This window comes from Sorex araneus, chromosome 5 (genome assembly GCF_027595985.1).
Source record: "Sorex araneus isolate mSorAra2 chromosome 5, mSorAra2.pri, whole genome shotgun sequence".
Taxonomy (NCBI): domain Eukaryota; kingdom Metazoa; phylum Chordata; class Mammalia; order Eulipotyphla; family Soricidae; genus Sorex; species Sorex araneus.
Genome location: NC_073306.1, coordinates 112,376,500 through 112,399,199, shown reverse-complemented (window position 1 = coordinate 112,399,199; position 22,700 = coordinate 112,376,500). Strand labels below are relative to the sequence as shown.

At 38.6% G+C, this 22,700-nt stretch overlaps 1 protein-coding gene across 2 annotated transcripts in view; it reads right to left on the bottom strand.

Annotated features, from left to right (window-relative positions):
- BTBD9 (BTB domain containing 9) overlaps nucleotides 1-22,700 on the bottom strand; it is a 477,618-nt gene that overhangs the window by 418,108 nt on the left and 36,810 nt on the right. For both annotated transcript variants that reach the window (XM_055138623.1, XM_055138624.1), the window contains exons 2-4: nucleotides 7,552-7,763; nucleotides 5,302-5,665; nucleotides 3,793-4,057 (exon numbers count right to left, since the gene is read on the bottom strand). In XM_055138623.1, the coding sequence (XP_054994598.1) occupies nucleotides 3,793-4,057; nucleotides 5,302-5,665; nucleotides 7,552-7,736 (814 nt within the window). In that variant the 5' untranslated portion in view covers nucleotides 7,737-7,763. The remainder of the gene's footprint in view (nucleotides 1-3,792; nucleotides 4,058-5,301; nucleotides 5,666-7,551; nucleotides 7,764-22,700) is intronic.

Genomic DNA, 22,700 nt, shown 5'->3' with positions numbered 1-22,700 from the left:
TCACCCATTGTACAGAAGAGGAATTGAGGATAAAGAAAAGGTAGACGGACTCCCATCCAAGATCAAGCAGTCAGAGTAGAGCTGCCAGTAAACCCACAGGCAACCTGTCCCCATGGCCTGGCTCTGCACATTGTGCTTGGCCATCTCCCTCATGCAGTGTCCAGTGGGACAGCAATACTTTCCCCTCCAACGTGGTCACAGTCTAGTACAGGGGATGGCAAGTGGGACTTGAAAAGAGAAAGAACTAATCCCGAGGCTCTATCACTTTATCTCTGAGTGAAGTCTCGTGTGTCTCTGAATCTACTTCCTTATTAAATAAGTACCCTGCCAACCCCATCTCAAGGTATTATGGCGACGTTTAAATCACAAGTGACATATGCTGAAGTATTATAGAAATATAAAACAATCAGAAAAACATTTTCTGTGGATTTGCTCTCTACCATGTAGCAATGAAGTATTGGAAATCTCTCAGTGAACTAGGCAGACAGGCCCTGGCCTCTTGCTCCCTCCAATATAGAGAAAAAGCACACTTTCCTGTTCTTTTGTTCTGTTTTGTTTCTGGGCCACACCCTGCAGTGCTCAGGGCTTACCCTTGACTCTTACTCAATTATCGCTCCTGGCCATGCTCAGGTGCTAAAGATTGAACCCAGGTCAGCTGCATGCAAGGCAAGCACCATACCCACTATACTATCTATCCAGCCTCTAAAATACTTTGTAAGCAAAAGTTTCAAATGTGGCTATAGCTACTTCCTGTGGAGCCTTCCCAAGGATAGCTCAGTGCACAATGCAACCAAGTATGTGTGACTGATTCCCAGGAGCCAGATCAAATGTGTTTGAATACTACAACTAAGGTGTATGCGCCAGAGCCAGCACATGTGCAAGTACTTCCACCCAGTGTATGAGCAACGTAATCAAACGTGTATGACTTCCACCACAATGACAACAGAAGGGCGATGAAAAAAATTTTAAGTGGGAAACAAATCCTGTTCCCTTGTTGCTGAGTATAGTGAAGGTGCAGTGAGTGCTTCTGCTGCCATCCCCTGCTTTACATCTCCATGAGGACCACCACAAAAAGTTGCTGAAGCTCTCCGATTTAGAGCCTGATATTATACAGGCTTCACTCTAAAATTCATCTCGCTAGAAATAACATAGTAGGCACACGAGATTCAGTGATTGCAACTAAAAGTCTAAAATGGAAATAAAATTTCTACCACAAGTCTAAAGTCTTCTTTTGAAGTTTATTTCAAGAGCACTGTTCTTGATGTTCATTCTCTGAAAAGGATCTTTTATTTCAAATGAGGGACAGTTATACAAGTAGAAACTCTCAGAGTAACTATAATCTGAGTATCTAACAGGATAAAAATATAACCTCTGGTATTTTGTAAAATCTATTTAAATGATTTTAAGTAGAAAAGTGGTCATGTGGGGCCAGAGAGAACAGAGTGTAGGGCTCTCGCTTGATTGGCAGCTGACCTGGATTCAATCTCTGGCACCCCGTACGGTCCCCTGCGCACCACCAACAGTGGCCCAAAACCCAAAATGAAGAGAATTGAAAGAAAAGTGGTCATGGAAAAATTTAAGTCAGGGCCAGAGAGCACAGCAGGTAAGGAAGGAAGGTACTTGCCTGACATAGAGCCAACAGGGTCCCAGCCCCAGTACCCCATACTGTACCCTTGTTGGAACAATTTCTAAGAGTAGAGCCAGAAGCAAGTCTTGAGCACAGCCTGGTATGGATGTCCCCCAAATTTTAAGTCATAATAAGGTATTTTAATAGTGTTTTGTTTCGGAGCCACACCCAGCAGTCTCTGTAACCACCCCAGCTTGGTGTGTGGGGGTGGCTTCCAGTGGTGCTCGGGGGAACCCCATACAGTGCTGGGGGCCAAACCGGGACCTCTTACATACAAAGCATGTGCCTACTGATCTCTCTCTCCAACCCAATAAAAATTTAAACGTAAATATTATTTCTTCCTAGATTTTTCTATCAAATGAGAAACCAAAACAAAGAAAATATAGGGTGGTAGGAATTAAACAAAATAGTAGACAACTGTAACCATTTCCTTCATATATGTAAAGTTTGATATTTTATAAATATTAGCAAATATACTTTGAGGCTTCACAGTTAGGATAAAAAATTATAATGAAAAAAAAAAAAAACCCAGGTGGTTGGAGCAGACCCTAGAGCCAATCTGAATAATGCTGGGTTGATCCTCCTGGACTTGACTCGTAGTGTTCTTAATCACCCTTTGTTAAACTCTCAAGCAAGAGATGGTTGCTCACAACAGATCATTTAGATTCAGGCTTGATTCTCTGCCTGCTGTGACCACCACAAAATTCTGTCCCCCAGGACATCTGTATCTATTCCCCAACCTGACTTCCAAGAGAATGCTGCCCTCCATGTGCTCAGACCACCAGCAGCTAGAGCTTCTGTCAGATACTAAATGCCTCCGTAGAGAAACACTTATTTGATAGGAGTATTTAATTTACCAGTGAAGATAAGAAAACTGTGGTTGGGAAAATAAAATAATAAAAGTTGAATTTTTTTAATTATTAAAGGTTTGCTATTGTTACTATCTTTATGAAGAAGTCCCACTTTAAATTCTAGTTTAGATGTAAAAGATTCATTCATTCGCTCATTTAGTTTGTAAATCATGATGCCTTAAAATTTAAAAAATGATTTAAACATATCTCAGGACCTCTGGGACTCAGGGAACTGTACTAGTACTTAGAAAAGACATGAAGAACTTCAGTCTAGTAGGAGTCTAGCTAAGAAAAGCAGCAATGCAATACTAGCTGCAAAGCTCCCTAATTTGATCTAGGTTACTGGAAATAATATAAGCAGGTATATAATATCACAAACAGGTATATATAATATATAAAAATATAATATAAATATAAATCTGCAGATTTAAATATATATTTATACATTAATAATTCAACTTTGCAGCTCTAAGAACAAATTATTTTTTATTAAGTAAATATTAACAATGGAAATGGTGAATGTGTTCCCTTGCAAAAACCTGCAGAATCAAGACATTGTTTTCTTTCTCTAATTCTAAAGCCTGAGACACAAAAAATATAATTCAGGTCTGAATACAAAAATGCACTAAGGCTGGGAAGCCTGTCCAGCAGGTAAGGTGCTTGCTTGCTTTGCACACACCTAACCTGGGCTGATCTCTGTACCACATATGGTTCCCCAAGCCCCACCAGGAGTGGTCCTTGAGCACAGAGCCAGGAGTCAACCTTGAGCCCACCAGATGCAATCTAAAATATAAAACAAAAATGTGCCTGTTAAGCAGGTGGGCTGAAGGTAGAGACCAATGAAATCTGGGGTCACTAGTAGACGGAAATTGGTATTAGTGGTTGGACTGGTGTTAGTATGTCAAATATCTAAAAACTCTTACCGACAATTTTGTAAATCATGATGCCTTAAATTTTTTAAATAATAATAATATACATTTATTGAGAACTGATTTGATTGAAGAAAAGAAGAAAAATCAGTCTGAGAAGAAACTTTTGGGGGCAGCATCTATTCCTGTCATCACAGGCAGAAGTTGAAGAACTATGTTCAGATGCAACAAGAAATACCTATTTGGGGGTCTATGAAAGATTAGCAGTTCCATAAGGAGACTGACAGGAAATGGCATTCACTAGGTGGCAAGGCAACGTGTTCAGAGACCAACACAGATATATTATATACCTGCCCTCTATCTTTTCAGCTTCAGTTTTGTACCTTGGAACTGTGATAAGATATAAACCAGCTTCCTGGTTTAATTAGAATAAAGAGGTACTTACTGAGCATGCCTCTGTAATTGAGGTCCATATCCCGGCTCTCTGATCGAACTTTGATAGCATCCAGAATGGCATCAGGAGATAACAGTCCCGAAGGTCTCACCACATTGAGAAGTTCAGTAAGGCTCATCAGAGGTAAACGCACAGCCTGCATGATTTCAGCGTGATTCTCCTTTGAATTGTGCTTGCACCAGTTTAACAAAGCTAGGAAAATATCCTTTTCAGGAGCTGCAAATGAATCTCTTAATACGATGTTTAAAAGTGCTGTCTGAAAGGATAAAAAAGGAAAGTCTACTTATTACAGAGCCCAATCACATATGTGATCAATATGTAAAAAGAGGACTGCAAGTTATATATATATATTCTAATTGAGATACATAATTATAAAGCCATTCATGATCAGGTACCATTTATATTTAAACAATTAACTATGTTATTCTCCACCATTCCACCCCCCAGTATCAAAGGTCAAATCCAGAGCCTCATTCCAGCAAAGCAGTGCTTCATCACTGAGCTACATCCCTGGTACAAACAACTACCGTTTTTTCTGACCATCTGCTTTGCTCATTCTCTGGAGCCCTACACTCTCTTGTCCATTAATGGCTGTGTGAACAATGAGAAAGGATGACAGGTTAGTACCTGCTTGGGTCATTACATCAAACATCTATTCTTTACAAATTGTCTGAACACATACCTAATAAGACAAGAAAATAGCATGAAGAGTTATCCCCTCTAGATTTCTGTAGTTCTTTGTAAATCAGTAAGATACAGTAAGACTTTTACCAAAATCTTTTGTTTCACAATACTAATGCCCCTCCAAACTTGGAGTTCTCAGATTCTAGACTAACTCCCAGCACCACTAGTACAATCCCTCACAAACCCTTGCCTTTAAAATTAATATTTTTAATTACTAAAAAGGTAACAAGGTAATAAAAGCCACAGTTTATACTCAAATATGTGACTTTTCAGAGAGATTTTCTCATTTAAAATATTCAAGCCCTGGCAGGATTATAGAAAAGGAAAGGGAGAGACAACCACTGTCCAGGGCTCAGCCAGAGAGGTAAGCAGTTTGGGTATGTAATGTAGTAACAGATACGAAAATGTATTCACAGTATAATGGTGAACTTTTAGCTAACAAAAAAGCAATGGCTTACATATCCAATGGCCTATCAAATGTCCTTTATAAATTTTCTCTCGTAATGAAGAACTGTTTATTGCACCGCCAGAGAAACATAAGGCCAAAGACAGTGCAGCACCAAAAGGAGACAACCTGCCTGCCGGCACCTGGAAAACCAGCGCCCAGAGCAGCCTCCTGAGCCAGACAAGGAAACAGCAGCCGTCTGCCTCTCCTCTGTGATCGAGCATCCCCAAGCCGGAGCAAGGGGCTGCAGAGACAGGCTCAGACACAATGTTTATAAAACAAAAAACCCCTTTGTCCACTACTACACTTCTGCCGCACAGAGAGAAAGATGCCGCCACCGGGGTGAGGGTGCCCAGTGGGCAGTGCCGAACCTTGGAGAGGGAGAGAAAGCCCTCACTGGCGAGCACCTCCTGAGCGTTTCTGTCCATGAACATGCAGCACATACAAGTCAGCCTGGGTAGAGAGTAGAGACTGGCAACATCAAACGTCATGCAGACGTTCTGAATGTTGAGTATGGTGCAGAGATACTCGGAGGTAGAGTCCTCCAGCTCTGGAAATCCATATTTATGAGCGAGGCTCAGAAAGTCCAGCAACACCTCCTCCTTCTCGTCCGTCAGAGTCGCCCGCCCAGTGTAGATGTATTTGAGCAGCATGGTAAAAGCTTCGGCAGTGGTGTCTTGAAGAGGGATTTCTGCTTCGGGCTGAGATTCTCGCATTCCACCATAGAGTAATGCCCTGCATGAGAGGAAAGAAGCGTGAAGGCAAACCTCACACAGGAACTGTTCTGAAAATATGAAATGCCAACATTATGAAGAAACATTAATTCAACTTATGATATAAGGATAAAAAAATGCAATCAGGGGCTGGAGCAATGGCACAGCGGGTAGGGCGTTTGCCTTGCACGCAGCCAACCCGGGTTCAAATCCCAGCATCCCATATGGTCCCCTGAGCACCGCCAGGAGTAATTCCTGAGTGAAGAGCCAGGAGTAACCCCTGTGCATCGCCAAGTGTGACCCAAAAAGCAAAAAATAAATAAATAAATATTCAAAAATAAAATAAAATTAAATTAAATTTAAAAATGCAATCATCTTAAACAGTATTCTAAAGAAAAACAAAGATTTTAAAATAAGATTCAAAAAACGTTTTCATTCTACAAATAACTGCATTAGTGAAATATCCTGAGTGCAGACATTATTAACTCATTAATGTGGGAAAAAAAAATTCAGAGTAGGGGGGATACAGAAAAGAAAAAACTGAAATGAAAAGTGTGCAAAGGACAGGGTCAGGCAACAAATCGTAACACGACCAAGGTCAAGTACCTATACAACTGACTGCTAAAAGTGGGGCCTAAGTGCTAGGGAGAATTCTCAATAGACTCCTCTCTTTGGACATTTCTTCTCCAATCACCTTTTATATGTGCAAGGGGATGTAAAGCAGGAATTTCAGAAAATGTTTATACAGTATTAAAAGAGTTGGAGTCAGAGAGGAAGCGCTCCCAGAGACACTCGTCACTGTAACTATGGTACTAAGAGTTGGAGTCAGACAGGAAGTGCTCCCAGAGACACTCGTCACTGTAACTATGGTACTATGAGTTGGAGTCAGACGGGAAGCGCTCCCAGAGACACTCGTCACTGTAACTATGGTACTATGAGTTGGAGTCAGACGGGAAGCGCTCCCAGAGACACTCGTCACTGTAACTATGGTACTATGAGTTGGAGTCAGACGGGAAGCGCTCCCAGAGACACTCGTCACTGTAATGTGTGTGTGACTCTAGGTATTGCTGTTTTCGCTGAATTGGTTAATTCTGATTGTAAAAATCAGGCTGCAAATTTCAACAGAATTTTTCTCTAAACCACTCACATCTCTGCTTTTTAATTACCAAATTTCCCCAGGTATGCCCATGACTCTATGTGTAATGAACTCTGGATTCATCAGAAACAAACTGTCATTCAGTCAATAATTTGCTAATGTGATGATTCCCTTTTAACTTAATATTAGGTAAAATGCAGCACTGTAAACATAATGTAGAACAGCTAATCCTGAAGATTAGCTATTTAAAGAAGCAACAGCTACATTTAAGTAGGCGTTTTATATTTATTAAATGCATATTTTGTTTAGTTTTAGTACTAAAACAACATCAAGTAAGTTATTTACTTAAATCACTTTAATTTGGGGTTGTCAAACCACATCTTAGAGATATAGGTCCTGAATTATCTACATGTTCTAGATATTAGCAGTTTGAAACCAAGAGGTATATATGTTTATTAGCAAATTTAGAGGTATATTACCAAAACAACAAAAATCACTGTAAATTTCTTTAGTCATTAACTGTGAACAGAAGGCAACAAAGCCCCAAATTGACAAATATGCGCAAAACCTTAATAAATAAATGACTGAGTATAATCTAGCCTGGAAGTCTTTTAACCCTATAATTCTAAGATGGCTCCTGAAGAAAAGGTGATTTTCAAAACACAATGAAAAGTCTGCAATGATGGAATTCTCACTGATGCTGAAGGATTGCCAGAATTATTGTTATTCTTGAGTAATATTTTCCATACCATTGAAAATATCAGTGTTTTCCACAAATGACTTAAATCTTCAAAAAGTATTAATATACTTACCGAAAATATTGGCACCTTGCTGCTAAAATTACCCTGTGGGCAGGAAAACGTTTCTTTTCCACAACAAAGGTGACATCGCCATATTCTTCCCCAATCAACAAGGCACCAATATGTTCAGACAATATGTGCACATGATCAATTTCCCCAACAGCAGTAAAGGGGCGAAGAGGGTGGCTGTTACTCATCTTGTAGAATAGGCGACAGTCACTGATCTATTATATAAAGAGAATTAGCATTAGTTGTCGAGAGAAGAAACTCACATACTACAAACAAAGCTAAAAAGAAATTTAAAGTACTTTGCAAAAACAATCATACAAGAGTAATTTCATCATTACTACTATATTTATTAACATTCAGCAACACAGCCTACTTCTGTGAAATCTACTACTTTCACTGCTGCAATATATTAAGAAAGATAGCACTTAGGAGTCTTCATAAAAAAGAAAACTGCCCAGTTAAATTCTCATATTTTTCAGGAAAAAGAAAATCAACACTCAGAACTTTTCTTTCAGCCTAGTCACACTAAGGTTATTTTAGCTATCTATATATAGAGAAACGTCAGTTGGGCATAGAACTACACTTCTATCACAAACAGAATAAATAAAATAATTAAATTTCAAATAATTTCAAAGGTTTTGGTTCAAAATCATCCTAAATAGTGCATAAAAATTACAGTCTCTGGGCCTAGAGAGACCATACAGGGTCAGAGCATATGCCTTGCATTCACCTGACCCTGGTTCAATCCCAGTCACACGTGTTCCCCAGCCATATGTAGAGAGCATGATGGGGCACAGCCATGAGGGCCTGGCCTGGTCCTGGTCAGCTCCAAACACTGCTGGGTTGGCCCCGGCACTCAGAACATGAGCAGCAACCAAACCCTCAGTCGAGCATTGGACCTCTGACTCGGTCAGCCTGGGCCCCCTGAGTTTCCCAACCCCAAATCATAGTCTCTGTAGTCACAAAAATAACATTCATAAACAAAAGCTAATAGTACACTAATCTCCTTGATTCCTAATCTTGAAGAAACAATATCCCAAGGTTTTCTCCAGATTACAATATCCAGTCCAAACATGTAGTGTGATGATCAGGTCTCCTGTCTTTACGAGAACATTACTTAATCTCGTTCTGAGATACTTCCTCTAAAGGCATTACATGCATTTCTATAAACAGAACTGAAAAACAAAGAGGTACAACTAGAACAACAGTTTTACATGCTACAGAGGGGAACTGGTATTATTGGAAAGCTTAACAATGTTTTCATATTCTTACATTTCAGCCATGTCTGCAGGTACTGCCCCACCCAGCGAGTGTGTGGGAGTCTTCAGCACTCAGACGCACGAGATGGAAAGGTGATTAAGAACTCAGAGGACAGCCAGCTGCTCCTCTCACACCAGACTCGGGGAATCTAATCAGACGTGCCCTCACGCCTTCCTGAACTCTCCAGGGACCAGATTAAATATCTAGCCATTGATACTCTTTAAACTTCCTTATCCAGACCCTTCATGACCACGCAGTATGAAAAAGAATGGTCTTTATCCTCACAGACTACAGTAGAAGACCCTCATGGTCCAGGTCCCCCAGTTACCTGCTCCTACCCACAATGGGCTGTGCAACAACAGTGCTACAATGCAGAGAAACTAAGAGGAATTAGTCAGGGAGGAGGCCGCCCCAGGCAAGCAAGGAGCTCCTGGCCCCTGCAGCAGCAGATGACAACAATGATGACCAGCAGCAAATCCCCCTCAACCAGGTCTTCACTTGAGAACCCTAAAAATGGAATTGCCTCTAGCCTCCTGTGTCTGAAAGACCAAATCCTGCTTAAGAGAACTTAGGAGTGTCAGAAAATAATATGAGTCAATCATTTAAAGTATTTTATACACCCTAACTTTTTGCAAAGGCTCAGAGAGCAGACTTTCCAGATTATATGTCTGTCACTGGTATTTAACTCTGCTATTGAAACCAAAAATAGCCACAGACAACCATTAAAAAATGAGCATGGCTATAATTCAATAATAGCCATTCACTATTTACTGAAAAGTGTCTGAACTTAACCCTCAGGCTGACTGCTACTCTAACATGACGCCAAGGACAGACAAAGGATTCACCTGTTTCTGAATTTTGTTTTGGGTTCTGACTGGGTTACTCAACTGGCTTTGAAACAGCATTATCATCTCCTGTGCCAACCATGAAATCCAAAGCTACTGGCAACTGATTTCAAAATTTTATTCTTCAACATACTCACAAATGGTGGTACACAATGAGCTCTAAACAAATAAGATTTCCCGACTGAAAGGAGACCATGGAGAAAACAGTGACCACATTATTTGGTGTACTAGTCTCTTAAAATAAAATCTAGATCATGAATAGAACTCAAATGACTAAATGACTCTTGATGAACTATGACTTTTAGATAACTAGCTAAAAGAAAAATTTGCAATTCTTAACTTAATAAATGATAGACCTTTAAGTTACATGTCTACCTTATAAGTTCTCCAGATCTGTGCTTCTTAATTTATTAAATTTCATTTTGCTAAATTTACATTTTAATTGTGCTTTTCCAACTGTAGATATGAAAGTAAGAAAAATAACTCCTTAGTATAAAATAAACACAATTTTTATTAGCCTAGAAAAATAATTCTCAATGTGTTGGCCATAGACTGGAATCACATGGGAAGTATATAGAATGAAAGCAAACAAAATCAAAGCCCCTCCCAGAGGAGATTCTGATTTAACTGGTCTGAAATATGGAATCACTATTTTGAAATAATTCTAATAAGAAACCTAGAAAAGAGCCACAGATTTAGTTAGACTCTATCATAGTCGATGGAGGGATGTGAATCTCTTACTCAAGGCACCAATATACAAATATCTATTGAGAAAGTTCATTAAGGATCTTATTGCACATCTAATGTAGTTAACAAAAGTACCAATGTCACAGCTTGCATGAAGAAAATATTGTGCCTTGTGCCCTAACCTATCTTAAAGTGATAGTTTTGGGTCCTACTTGCACTTTAGACGCGTTTTTAGGAACGCAGGTTTTAGGCCTTGCTCCTTCAAGCCGGCATTCTCCCTCTAACACCATCCGTCTGTGTGTCTCTGCTGGCTTCCCTGCTTGCTGCCTCAGGCTTCCGTGCCCTCCTGAACCACATACTCCTTTCTCTCTCCCTCCCTCACATCTAAGTTAAGTTTCATTCGATGAAAACTATTGTGTCACTAAAAATAAGAAATAAACCACAGATCTTGAACAAATTTTCTAACTTCCATTGTTTTCACACCTGAAATGACATGGTTATAGATTTTTTCTAAGTTATGCCTTATAAATCTGTCACTGGTCTTTAATACCTGTTTGGACCTGCCATATATATGGACTCTGGGGCATCAACAGCTTGTACTCATGACTGATTTATGGAGCAAAAATAAATAAATAAAATACAGAGCAACATTAATAATGACTGTGAAAAGCACATGTGTCGAAGTCTGGGGAAATCAGACGCTTCACAGGTCCTCTCCCCAATAAAAGTGTATGTAGACGTGCTTCACATTCTCAGTAACAGGGGGTGCCAAGACACAAATGGTGCCAACACTGGGCCAGTGAGAGAACAGAGATTAAGGATTATACAGCTGAGCCCAGTTCCGTTCCTGATTAGGGCTCCATGGGCCTCTGACCACTCGGAGGCCCCCAGCATCCTGCACAGCCCTTGCAGTGGTCTAGTTGACTGCAAATGGTTCAAATGCAGAAGGGTGGGTTAGGAGAACCCAAAAATGTTGCTAACATTTTAAAAATTCAGTGTTCAGAGTGTTTAATGGAAGCTGTTCCCATAGTTATCCCAACTGGCATGCACTCAAATTCCAGGCTCCCCTAAGTAAAGCAGTGTCCAACATAAAGCATACTGTTCATACAGTTTATGTGAGCCATTCTTATCAGTAAGTGCAGGAAACTTACCAAATCAAAGCTCCCAGACGCAAAACAAAAGCCAGTATTGCAAGAAGACTCTTTGTCAGTGAACCTCTCTCCTACAAATACCTCCAGAAGCAGCAAGTCCAACATTCGTTAACAGTGAAAACAAGAGGTCTACAACAAACAAGGCAAGTGCCCTGCATATTCTACTACCTCTCCACCCCCGCCCCACTTCTAAAAAGTTTTAACTGATAGGATTAAAAGTAGACTTCTTTATTTTGATATATACATGTATAGGCTAGCTGTAAGAGATCTAATTGACAGGAAGAGTAGAGCGTGTAGCCATTCCTTGAAAGCAGAAATAAGACCGACTTAGACTCATCACTATTACCAATTTTCAATACAAGATAATGTAATTTAAAAAAGAGGTAAAAGGCAAATGAAACCAAAAAGGCAAAATAACTAATATTTGCTGATAATTTGATTCTAAAAAATGAGTTCTCATTAAGGTAAATTCATAAAATTATGACAAAATATATAACATCTATCCATGTTAAGACAACAGTCTAGAAAATATGAAGAAAGTCCAAATATATTATAAATTGGAAAACAGCACATAAATCACTAAGAATAGACTCATAAAATATGAAAAGAAAATTTATAAAATTCTATTAAAGAATTCTAGTAAACTAATGAAGAGACCTATATTGTTTATGTCAGAGATTACTAAGTTCTAAATCACTATTAAAAATTAATATTTTATGATACTTTATATTGACTAAAAACAGTGCTTTAGTAACAAAGCAAAATTCAAAACATTCTTGGGAGGATAACAGTAAAGGAAAGAATCACAGGAGGAGATACTCATGGTAATGTTAAGAATTGAAAGTGACAATTTTATGTTAATAAATGTATTTCTTCTTCTAAATAAAGACCACACCCGGCAAGCTTGGGAGGGGCCCCGAGTGCAAGGGGAGAAACAGCCTCAGCAGGCGAGGGCTCCATTCACTCCGCCAGGCCCGGGACCCTCAGGCCTGGTTTGGCTGTGTTAAACTGAGAGAAAATTCTTAAATGTTAGAATTTAAAGTCATCTTTACCAGATCCACAACAAAGTTTTAAAAGTAAATTAGAGTAAATGAGTTTATCTCAAAGAACTAAATATGTGTTTTGGTAACTTCTGAAAAAGAACATCTCTAAGAAGCATCCTGAGAAGGGACCCGCTGACCGGAACTGAAGCAAGTCACAAATCAGAGGCATTCAGACCACGTCACACGAGAGAGATGGAGTAACGAAATATACTAGTCCAAAAATTAAACCCACGGCTATACAGAAATTCTGTACACATATAAATATAGCATTTAAATTCAGTGGAAGATAATAGAGAGTTGTTTTCAAGATGTTAGCTACTTTGAAAAAAGCTGAATTTTCTCAAAACGCGAGCACGTTAAAAATGAAAGGATGTCAATTCAGTACTTCCTCTAAAAGCTAAAAATTGGGAAAGAGGGGGGCTGGAGAGCTAGTAAGGTGGGTAGTGCACTTGACTTGCACTCAGCAGACCCCCACTCAATCCCCAGCACCCCAGAAGTGATCCCTGCACAGAGCCAGGAGTAAATCCTGAGCAACGCTGGGTATGACCACCCCCACCACAAAACAAAAGGGGAAGGGAAGCACCAATAAACTTTTAATGGAAACTGTGTAACAAACAATGATAAATCTATACAACAAAATGTAAAGCTGGAATTTTAAAAGGCAGATATTATCATCATTGAAAAATCTTAAGCATATGTACTTTAATACAAAAAGACAAGCTGCAAAACAATATTGTAGTTTAAATCTCTCACTTGTTTTAAATAAGTAAAATGCGAAGTGCCAAATTCCTTATATTAATTAAAATGAAATCACCATGAATTATAAAGCTAGTCATGATTGGATTGCAGAAAAACAATGTTTCAACATCAATCCCTTCACCAGTGTCTACTTCCCTCCACCAATGACCTCAGGAAATCCCTTCCCCTTCTACCCACCCAGCTGCCTCTATTAGAGGAGTTTTTTGAAATAATTTTTTATACCGTTTTTACAGTGCTGTTGCCAATAGGGTCTTTTGCTCCCAGCTGAAACTTCCTCCTCCACTGCTGCTGCAGTTCCCTTCCCTGTCCACTTCCCCAGCCCCACTAAACGGCAAGCTTCCTACTAAAGGTTCTCATGCTCCTCATTTCGGTTGCCTTTGGGCATTTGTTATTTGACTGTTGTGTCACTATATCCTGCATAGGAGAGAGATCATCTGTGTCACTCTCTCTTCAACTTCAGTCAGCATGATACTCTCCAGATCCATCCACGTAGTAGCAAGCTGCAAGACTATCTTTTCTTGTGGCCAAGAAGTATTTCATTGTGTATACGCATGAGTGTCTTTTATCCAGTCATCTATTATTGAACAATTGGTTATTTCCAAACTGTAGCAACTGTGAATAGTGCTGCAGAGAATATGGGGGGGAGGGGGGCAAATGTCTTTCTCTATTGTGTTCCTGGATCCTTGGGATCCTTGGGGTAGATGCAAAAAAGTGGAACTTCCGGGTCAAATGGGAGCTCAATTCCTAGTTTTTTGATGACTGTCTATACTGTTCTCAAAAAAGGCTGAACAGTCAACTTTCCCATTAGTAATGAGTGAGGGTCCATTTTCCATCACATCCATGCCAACACTGTCCTTGTTCTTTTTGATGTGTGCTAGTCTCTGAGGTGTGAGGTGGTATATTCTTATTGCTTTGATTTACATGTCCCTGATGATTAGTGACGAAGAGCATTCAGTGCTTTTTGGCCAATTGTATAACTTCTTGTAATTTTTTAATTGAATCACAGTGAAATAGAGCATTATGAAATTGTTCATGACTGCATTTCAGCTATACAATGGTCCAACACCCCTTCCTCCACCAGTGTAATTTTCCAGCAACAGTGTCCCCAGTTTCCCTCCCACCTTTTCAGACCACCCCCCCCCCAGCCTGTCTCTAAGGCAGGAACCTCTCTTTTCTCTCTCTCTCTTTCTCTGTCTAATCTTATGCTTTATGGTTTGCAATCCAGATGCTGAAAATTTATCATGTATATCCCTTTACATGCTTTGAACACTATAAATGAAAAGACGTGGAGAGGATCATGCTGAGTGAAATGAGTCAGAAGGAGAGGGACAGATATAGAATGACTGCATTTATTTGTGGATTATAAACAACAACAACTACACTAATATTCCAATGTCAGGAAAAACAGGCCAGGAGGTCTGGTCAGTGGTTGGTCAATGGCCTAGGAGATAAATGGTAGTTAAGATAGTGGAGTATCCATTATGACAATACTAGTTGTTGGTCTTTTTTGAGGAAGTTTCTGTTCATTTCTTCTCCCTTTTCCTTGATGGGGCTGAGGATTTTTCTGAATAGTTCAGTACTTTATATATTCTGAATATTAACCCTCTGGACTGTTAGGTAGGTAAGGGCATTTGCCCTGCATGTGGATTCGATTCCTCCATCCCTCTTGGAGAGCCCGGCAAGCTACCAAGAATACCCCGCCTGCACGGCAGAGCTGGCAAGCTAGCTGTGGTGCATTTGATATGCCAAAAACAGTAACAAGTCTCACGACAGAGACGTTACTAGTACCTGCTCGAGCAAATCGATGAACAACAGGACGACAGTGCTACAGTGCTATTATTCCTCTATCAGATGAGTGATGAACCAATTATTTTCCCAATCTGTGGGGTGTCTTTGTATTCTGATCACCCCTTCCACTGAGGAGCAGAAGCTTCTTAATTTAATGTAGTCCAATTTTTTTAACTCTTTGTTTCTGTTTGTTTGGCTAGTGGCACTGACTCCTTAAAGACACTTCTAGATTTAATGCCACGAGATGCCTCCTCAGTGTATCTTTTAGATTCCAGCCTGATGTCAAGGTCTTTAATCCATCCTGATCTGACTTTTTGTTCACAATGTTAGGGGTCTGGGTTCATTTTTTTTTTTTGTATGTGGCCAACCAATTTTCCCAGCACCATTTATTAAAGTAAATGGTACTTTAATTTTTTTTACATTTATTAAAGTAAATGGTACTTTAACAAGGAACAAGGGGCTTTCCTTGTTCCGCTTTATATATTTTGCTCCTTTATCACAAAATAACTGTCTATTTACCTGAGGATTTGTCTCTGAAGTTTCAGACTTGACAGTCTGTCTTTATTCCAATACCACATTGTTTTAATTACAACAGCTTTGCAGTAGAGCCTAAAGTTAGGGAAAGCAATGCTGCCCATCATTTTTCCTCTAGGATTGCTTTGGCTATTGGGGGATGGGAATGGGGGGAGGTAAGGGTGTTATTTTATATGAATTTCGAATTTCGGAGTATTTGACACATTTAAAATGTCATATATTTATAGAAATTTCACTGAATATGTGTAGTGCTTTGGGTGCTTGACAATGTTAGTCCTCCTGATCTTCATCATGAACAGGAAATGTTCCCATTATCATGTGTCCTCCATTATTTCCTTTAATGTTTTTTTGCAATTTTTTTTGTAGAGATCCTTCACCTCTTTTGTTAAGCTGACTCCAAAGTACTTAATTTTCTGTGGCACAATTGTGAAAGGAATTGTATTTTTTAAATTTCTCTCTCGTCATTGGCATTAGCTGAGATAGAAAAGCCATGGACCACTGCATGTTAACTGTGTTGCCCACCACTTTGTTATACACAAGTTTGTTTCTAGCAACAGTTTTATAGATTCATTAGGGTTTTCTAAGTATCATGTCACCTGCAAATAGAGGGACCTTGACTTCTTTTTCTATCTGGATGCCTTTAATATCTTTGCCTTGCTTAATTGCTCTGGCAAGGACTTCCAGTACTATAGTGAACAACAGTGGGGAGAGCGGGCATCCTTGTCTTGTGCCTATTCTCAGAAGGAAGCCTTTCCGTTTTCACCACTGAATATTATGTTTGCCATGGGCTTGTGGTAAATGGCTTTAACTATGCTGAGGAGAGTTCCTTCAATTCTCATTTTCTGAGTTTGTATCATGAATGAGTGTTAGATCTTGTCAAATGCTTTCTCTGCATCTATTTGTATCATCATATGATTTTTACTTTTCCTTTTACTGATATGATGTATTACATTGATTTGCATATATTTGTGTTGGTTTTGGGCCACGCCCAGAAGTGCTCTGGTGCTACTTCTGGCTCTGTGTTCAGGGATTACTCCTTTCTGACTCAGGGAACCAAACAGAGTGCCAGGGATCAAACCCAGGTTGGCTGTAACCAGCATACTATCACTCTGGCCAGACTCGCATTATATTAAAACATCTTTGCATCTCCATTTGGTCATGGTACATTATTTTTGTGGTGTGCTATTGGATCAATTTGCTAGTATTTTGTTGAGGACCCCTGCATCCATATTCATCAGGAAAATGAGTTTGTAGTTTTCTTTTCTTTTTTTTTTCTTTTTTGGTGCTGCCTCTGCTTTGGGTATCAGGGTGTTTGGGAGTGTTCCTGTGTCTTTAATTTCCTAGAAGAGTCTGAAAAGAATTGGCAGTAGGTTCCCTTTAATAGTTTGGAAGAACTCACTAATTAACCCACCTACATCTGGGCTTTTGTTTTTAGGAAGGCTTTTGATTGCCATTTTGATTTCCTCGATAGTAACTGGTCTATTCAGGTGTTCCATATCTTATGGGCTCAACCCTGGAAAGTTATAGGAGTCCAAAAATGTATCCATTTCATCTAGGTTCTCTCATTTTATGGCATAAAGATTTTCAGAGTAGTCCCTGATATTATAAATATTCCATTACTTTTAGCAAATAAAATTATGAAATAAATTAGTGTATGAGAAATGCTTTAATTTGCCGTAACCAGTTGTACCTGAATTAGTGACTAAGATAGAATGGCTAAGCAATGGGACCATATACATCTCCACAAATAGAAAGTAATAAACAACTTAAAGATAAGGACAGAAAGTTCATTACATAGAACAGGAAAAAGGTAATGAACACCAGGTACCTGGTAGTACTGCCTAAGGATATACCATCTGACACATCTCAAGATCTTTACCTCAAAGATTTGTCTGTGTGTGTGTGTGTGTGTGTGTGTGTGTGTGAGAGAGAGAGAGAGAGAGAGACAGAGACAGAGACAGAGACAGAGAGACAGAGAGAGAGACAGAGAGTCAGAGAGAGATTTGGGGACAGACTGCGTGATACTCAGGGCTTGCTCCTGACTCTGTGTTAAGGGATCACTCCTGGTGGTGCTCAGGGATCAAACATGAATCAGCTACATGCAAGTCAAGTGCCTTACCACCTGTACTATATCACCAGGCCCCACCTTAAAGATTTTCAGTATGACTTCTTCCAAAAGGTAGGTTTTCTCAGATTCCAGCAAGAACTCTAAAATTTCTTCCTCATTAATGATCCTTGAGTCTATACTTGATATGCATAGAATAGGACAAGAGTAATCAATTCACTCAAGCTGTCACATCAAGGTGGAAGAAATGGGGATTTAACTCTAAGAGAGGGCAAGAGTATCTAAATCAGGAAACGGTACAACTCCTAAAACTACATATGATTATTAGTTAAGGATTCTGGAACCTTATCTAAATGTACTTCATCCAGAATGGTAATAAAGAAACTGCACTGTTCTCCTGGTTGGTTAACTTTGATAGAGTCAAACGCATCAAAAAATTGAAGTGTCTAAAGCAGCAGTAACCAAAATTCTCTGGGTTACTGGCTGTTTATTATGCAGCAAGAAACCCACACCCATTTGTTCTAACCAAAATAATAAACAATGTCTGTAAATAAAGTGAGAGCACCATATGCAGTTCATAATGTTGTAGCGTTATAACAGCCTCTTCAGGAGTCTGAAAAAACAAGATGACCTAATTGTCAATTTCTTAAAACTCACTTCTAGCAAAACTGCTTACAGACTTTACTAATAGCTTACCATATCCTTAGAATAGAGACTTTTTTTTCTCTACAATTTAATCAGAAACTAGACAAAGAGCCAAGTTCCACCAGGTGAAGATGCCACGGAGTCCTTGAATACTGAATAAATCTCCTCCGGGAAGTGCTTCCCTCCCGTGCAGTTCCTGACTGAAAGGTCTTTATGGGGAAAAAGACCTTCTGCTCTTTAATTGCAAATATAAATGATATTTCTCTTGAGGAAAGAGATGGCATTTACAAGCATATGGTTTAGCAATTTCTTTCTGCTCTTGGTACCCATGTGGTGTGTAATTTGAAGTGGTATTCCTCAAACTTTAAATTAATATCGCTTGGGGAGATAGATGATGTCCTGTCTGAATCTAAAACACTCTAAAAAAAATCACATTCTACATTCTCTTGGGAAAGATACTTCACCTCTGGTGATGTATACTGTATCCTTGTAATCCAAAAGTCTGAGTAAACAGGTATAGACTGACCACACTGGTAAGTGTAAGTTTCATTCTGATATTCTGCAAATCCACTTCTAAATATTGCAAAAGAGTAACAATTCCCAGTTAATAAAGTACTATGCTGAGAAATATGACTGGAGTTTAAGGGCATTTTCTAGTCTCTGGGGAAGATCAAGTGATTTCTAACGAATGTTAGATTTTTGTCACTCTGTGATTTTACATGTTTGAAAAATGAATGTCTATAGATATGTTCAATTTTAACACAAATGAATTTTATCAAAATATTAGCAGGGGCTGGAGCGATAGAACAGTGGGTAGGGCATTTGCCTTGCATGCAGCCGACCCGGATTTGATTCCCAGCATCCCATATGGTCCCCCGAGCACAGCCAGGAGTAATACCTGAATGTAGAGCCAGAAGTAACCCCTGTGCATCGCCAGGTGTGATCCCAAAAAAAAAAAAAAAAAAAACCCAAAAAAAAGGCAAATTATTTTACTGAGTGTATAGCTTACCAATTTCCTATTAATTCTTCATTTCTAGTGGCAAGAGACAAACCAGTTTCTGAATGCTTGTAAAATTCACCCAACAAAAGATCCATTCGGCTCTCTCTGATACAGGACCAGTGTAAAGTGACATAAACACAAAGGTTAATAAAAGATAAAGTTGGTATATTTGAAAAACTCACTGTTTACTGAGGATGGTAGGACTACATGACAAATAAAGCAAATAAAGACAATTCTATGATTTTTATAATATTATGTTCATTAGAAATTCAAGTATAGTTATCTACCATAAGTTCTATAACAAAACAAATAAAACTACGTTAACTAGAATACGAAATGCAAATAGAATACGATACTCAGAAAACTACCGCTTATATTACTGTACCGCAAAAAAAAAGGTAAAATCCTAATAACTGACTACTTGCTCTCCAAAATGAAGTACTCACAGTCCTTTGGGGGTGCAACAGAAACCACAGAAATCTAAGGAGAAAACACTTCTGTTGATTTATATATTTCAACCTAAACATGATACAAAATTATAGATTTACTTAATATCTGGTGGACACTGAATATCTGGGTGGACACTGCCCTCTCTGGAGAAGACCAAATTCTGTTTCTTCTTCCTCCATCCCCCACACCCCCTTTCTCTCCCTCTCTTTCTGCAACATCCTGTATTCCCTAAATAAAGCTATTTTACTTTCAAAAATAATAATAATAATAAAGAGCATTTGTTTCAGAAGACAGTCTTGTAAGAAGAGTGGAAATCCCACAAAGAAGTAGTGCTGAGGTTCATGTTCTCTGTGTATAGGCTTATCTGTGCCTGCTTACTTCAATATTCCAAATGTTATCTGGTTTTAATTATTCTCAGAAAATTACAAGGGGGCTTAAAAAGCTTCCTGCGAGGAAAAAGTGACACTGCCAGCTTAAGCAAATAGTAAGAAAATGCCATATGACAACTCAATTCCCAGTAATCATATTTATTTTAAAAACTGACTCTTCAAACTTGAAATAATACCGTGTAAAATATATAGTGCTAAAGTTTTAATTCCATGAAAATATAAAGATTGTTACTGAACATTTTAACCTCCAACAAAATACAATCTAATAGCAAATTAACCACTTTGCAGTTAGGGCACAGAAAGTACTCCTCAACTCACGGTTACTAGGTACTGAGAGCCAGGGAGAGCACTAAGCATTAGACTTATGTCATCTTATTTAGTACTCGAAGACCCGGACTAGGTAGATGCCAGCTTTATTCATACTTCACTGGTAGAGACAAGATTAGCAGCTTTTCCAAGGACAGAGAAAATAAGTAAATTCAAAGCAAGATCTGTCAATATCATGAATTACTAAAACATAAAATGTAATTACAAGGGAAAAACCAGAAGTGACTCTGATTTAGTGTTTTAAACCTACCCATCAGCAATTCTCAAACATTTGCTGTTTCTGATAATGGTATTGGGATGGACAGCAATGACCTCTCTCAGTGATGCTTGAGAGTCACAAAGTGCCAGGGATCAAACCAGGGCCTCATACATGCAAAGCATGTATACCATGGAAGTATACACCCAGCAACAACCGTCAAATTTTAAAAATTCATCCAATTCAGACCAAGTAAAATATGCCACATATGATAAGAACAAAGGGTCATTTTCCAAGCCAATTGCTGGGAATTACACATACATCTGCTTTACTAATATAAAAGTATAATTTGAAGACTAATTCATACTATAATGTAGTCCAATTATAATTACTGAAAAATTATATACGTACTAAGAATATAACCAATATAAATATGAATTAATTTTACTGAATAACCAATAGCAAATTAGGTGATAAAGTTAAACAATAATTTATAATTAAAAACTAAGAACAGAAACAACAAAAAGGCACATATTCTGTGAAACAGAATTATCAACCAACCAACCAAATAATCCTAGACTGACAATCTATGCCCTTCCAAGAAAACCACGTGAATTCTAACAAGGCATGTTCATATGTGGGGCGGGAGATCTGCAACATTGCTAAATTGCATAGTCGCCAGGCTTCTAACTAGAACGTAAAATCAGACGCCTTTATAATCTCCAGTGAGTACTATTACTGTGAATTTTAAAATAAAAGAACATCACATTTGCATACCCTCAATATTGATTGTTTAATAGTAAGTTACCAGAGAAGATATATTAAATCAAATTCTATTCATTATTTTTTTCATCAGGGCATACATTTTTCTGCTATTATTGTTTTTGGGCCACACCCAGCAGTCCTCAGAGAACCATATATGAATCAAATCAGGGTTGACTGCATGCAGGACCAGTACCTTAATCTCTGCACTATCTCTACAGCTTCATGACCAATTATCTTTTGAGAAGTCATCTCACAAAAGAAGCAACTTGTCTGGCTCAGTTTGACAATGATACCTAAATCTATGGTGGCTAGAAGCTACTCACAAATCACAAATTATCTGAGGCAAACACAAATTGCAACCACAAAGTATTTAAGAATCCCAAAGCAGGAACAATTCAATATAAAATTCACAACATTATTTTTACTTTCTATTCAATTCCAGGTCTTTTTTAGTCTCTCTGAACCCAAATCTAAATAGTCTTCCCTAAATACCTGAACTGGAAATCTGAAATAACACAAAACAAAAAGCATTCAAATTAGGTATACTAGAACAAAATAAATATCAAATGACCCGTTTGATATTTGCTTCATTCTACAAGCATACATTTGATATATGCTTCATTCTACGGTACTTCAAGCTGCCTCAAATACTGAAACTTGCTTCTCTTTGTTCTCCACAAAGCACCTTCGTTAGCTCGTGCTTCAGAAAGGGATAAGGTGCAGAAACCCATCATTACATTTTTATTAGCCTAAATTCTGAATGACTACCCATTCAGAATTTTACCCGGACTTCAACCTGTTCCTATTTTTCAACTCTTGTTTGTTCTACTGTGTAAATGCATTCCTCTGTAAGATGGGGTGATTACTGCAAGAGGCAAGCCACTGCATACAACTCTAAGAAACAGCAATTGCTTACAGATCTCAGAGTTCAAATAACTATACTTTTCTGATTCTCAGTCTTATTGGTCCCAAGTCCACTGAAACGGCATGAGCTGTATTCTGGGAGCAGAGATATATCTGTACCTAGAGCCAAGAAACAATGAAAAAGTCAAGATGAGTGCTGAGGTTATTAGTTGTAATAATATTGGAAAATACAGGACGAGCCATTTCTGTTTAATTTCTTCAGTGGCAACTTATTGGTCTGTAATATTCTTGCCCAGATTTAAATTATATGATATTTTCCTAATTAATAAAGGTTATTATAGCATGAACTCCCATTAAAGCAGTGGAATCATCAATTGCAACAAT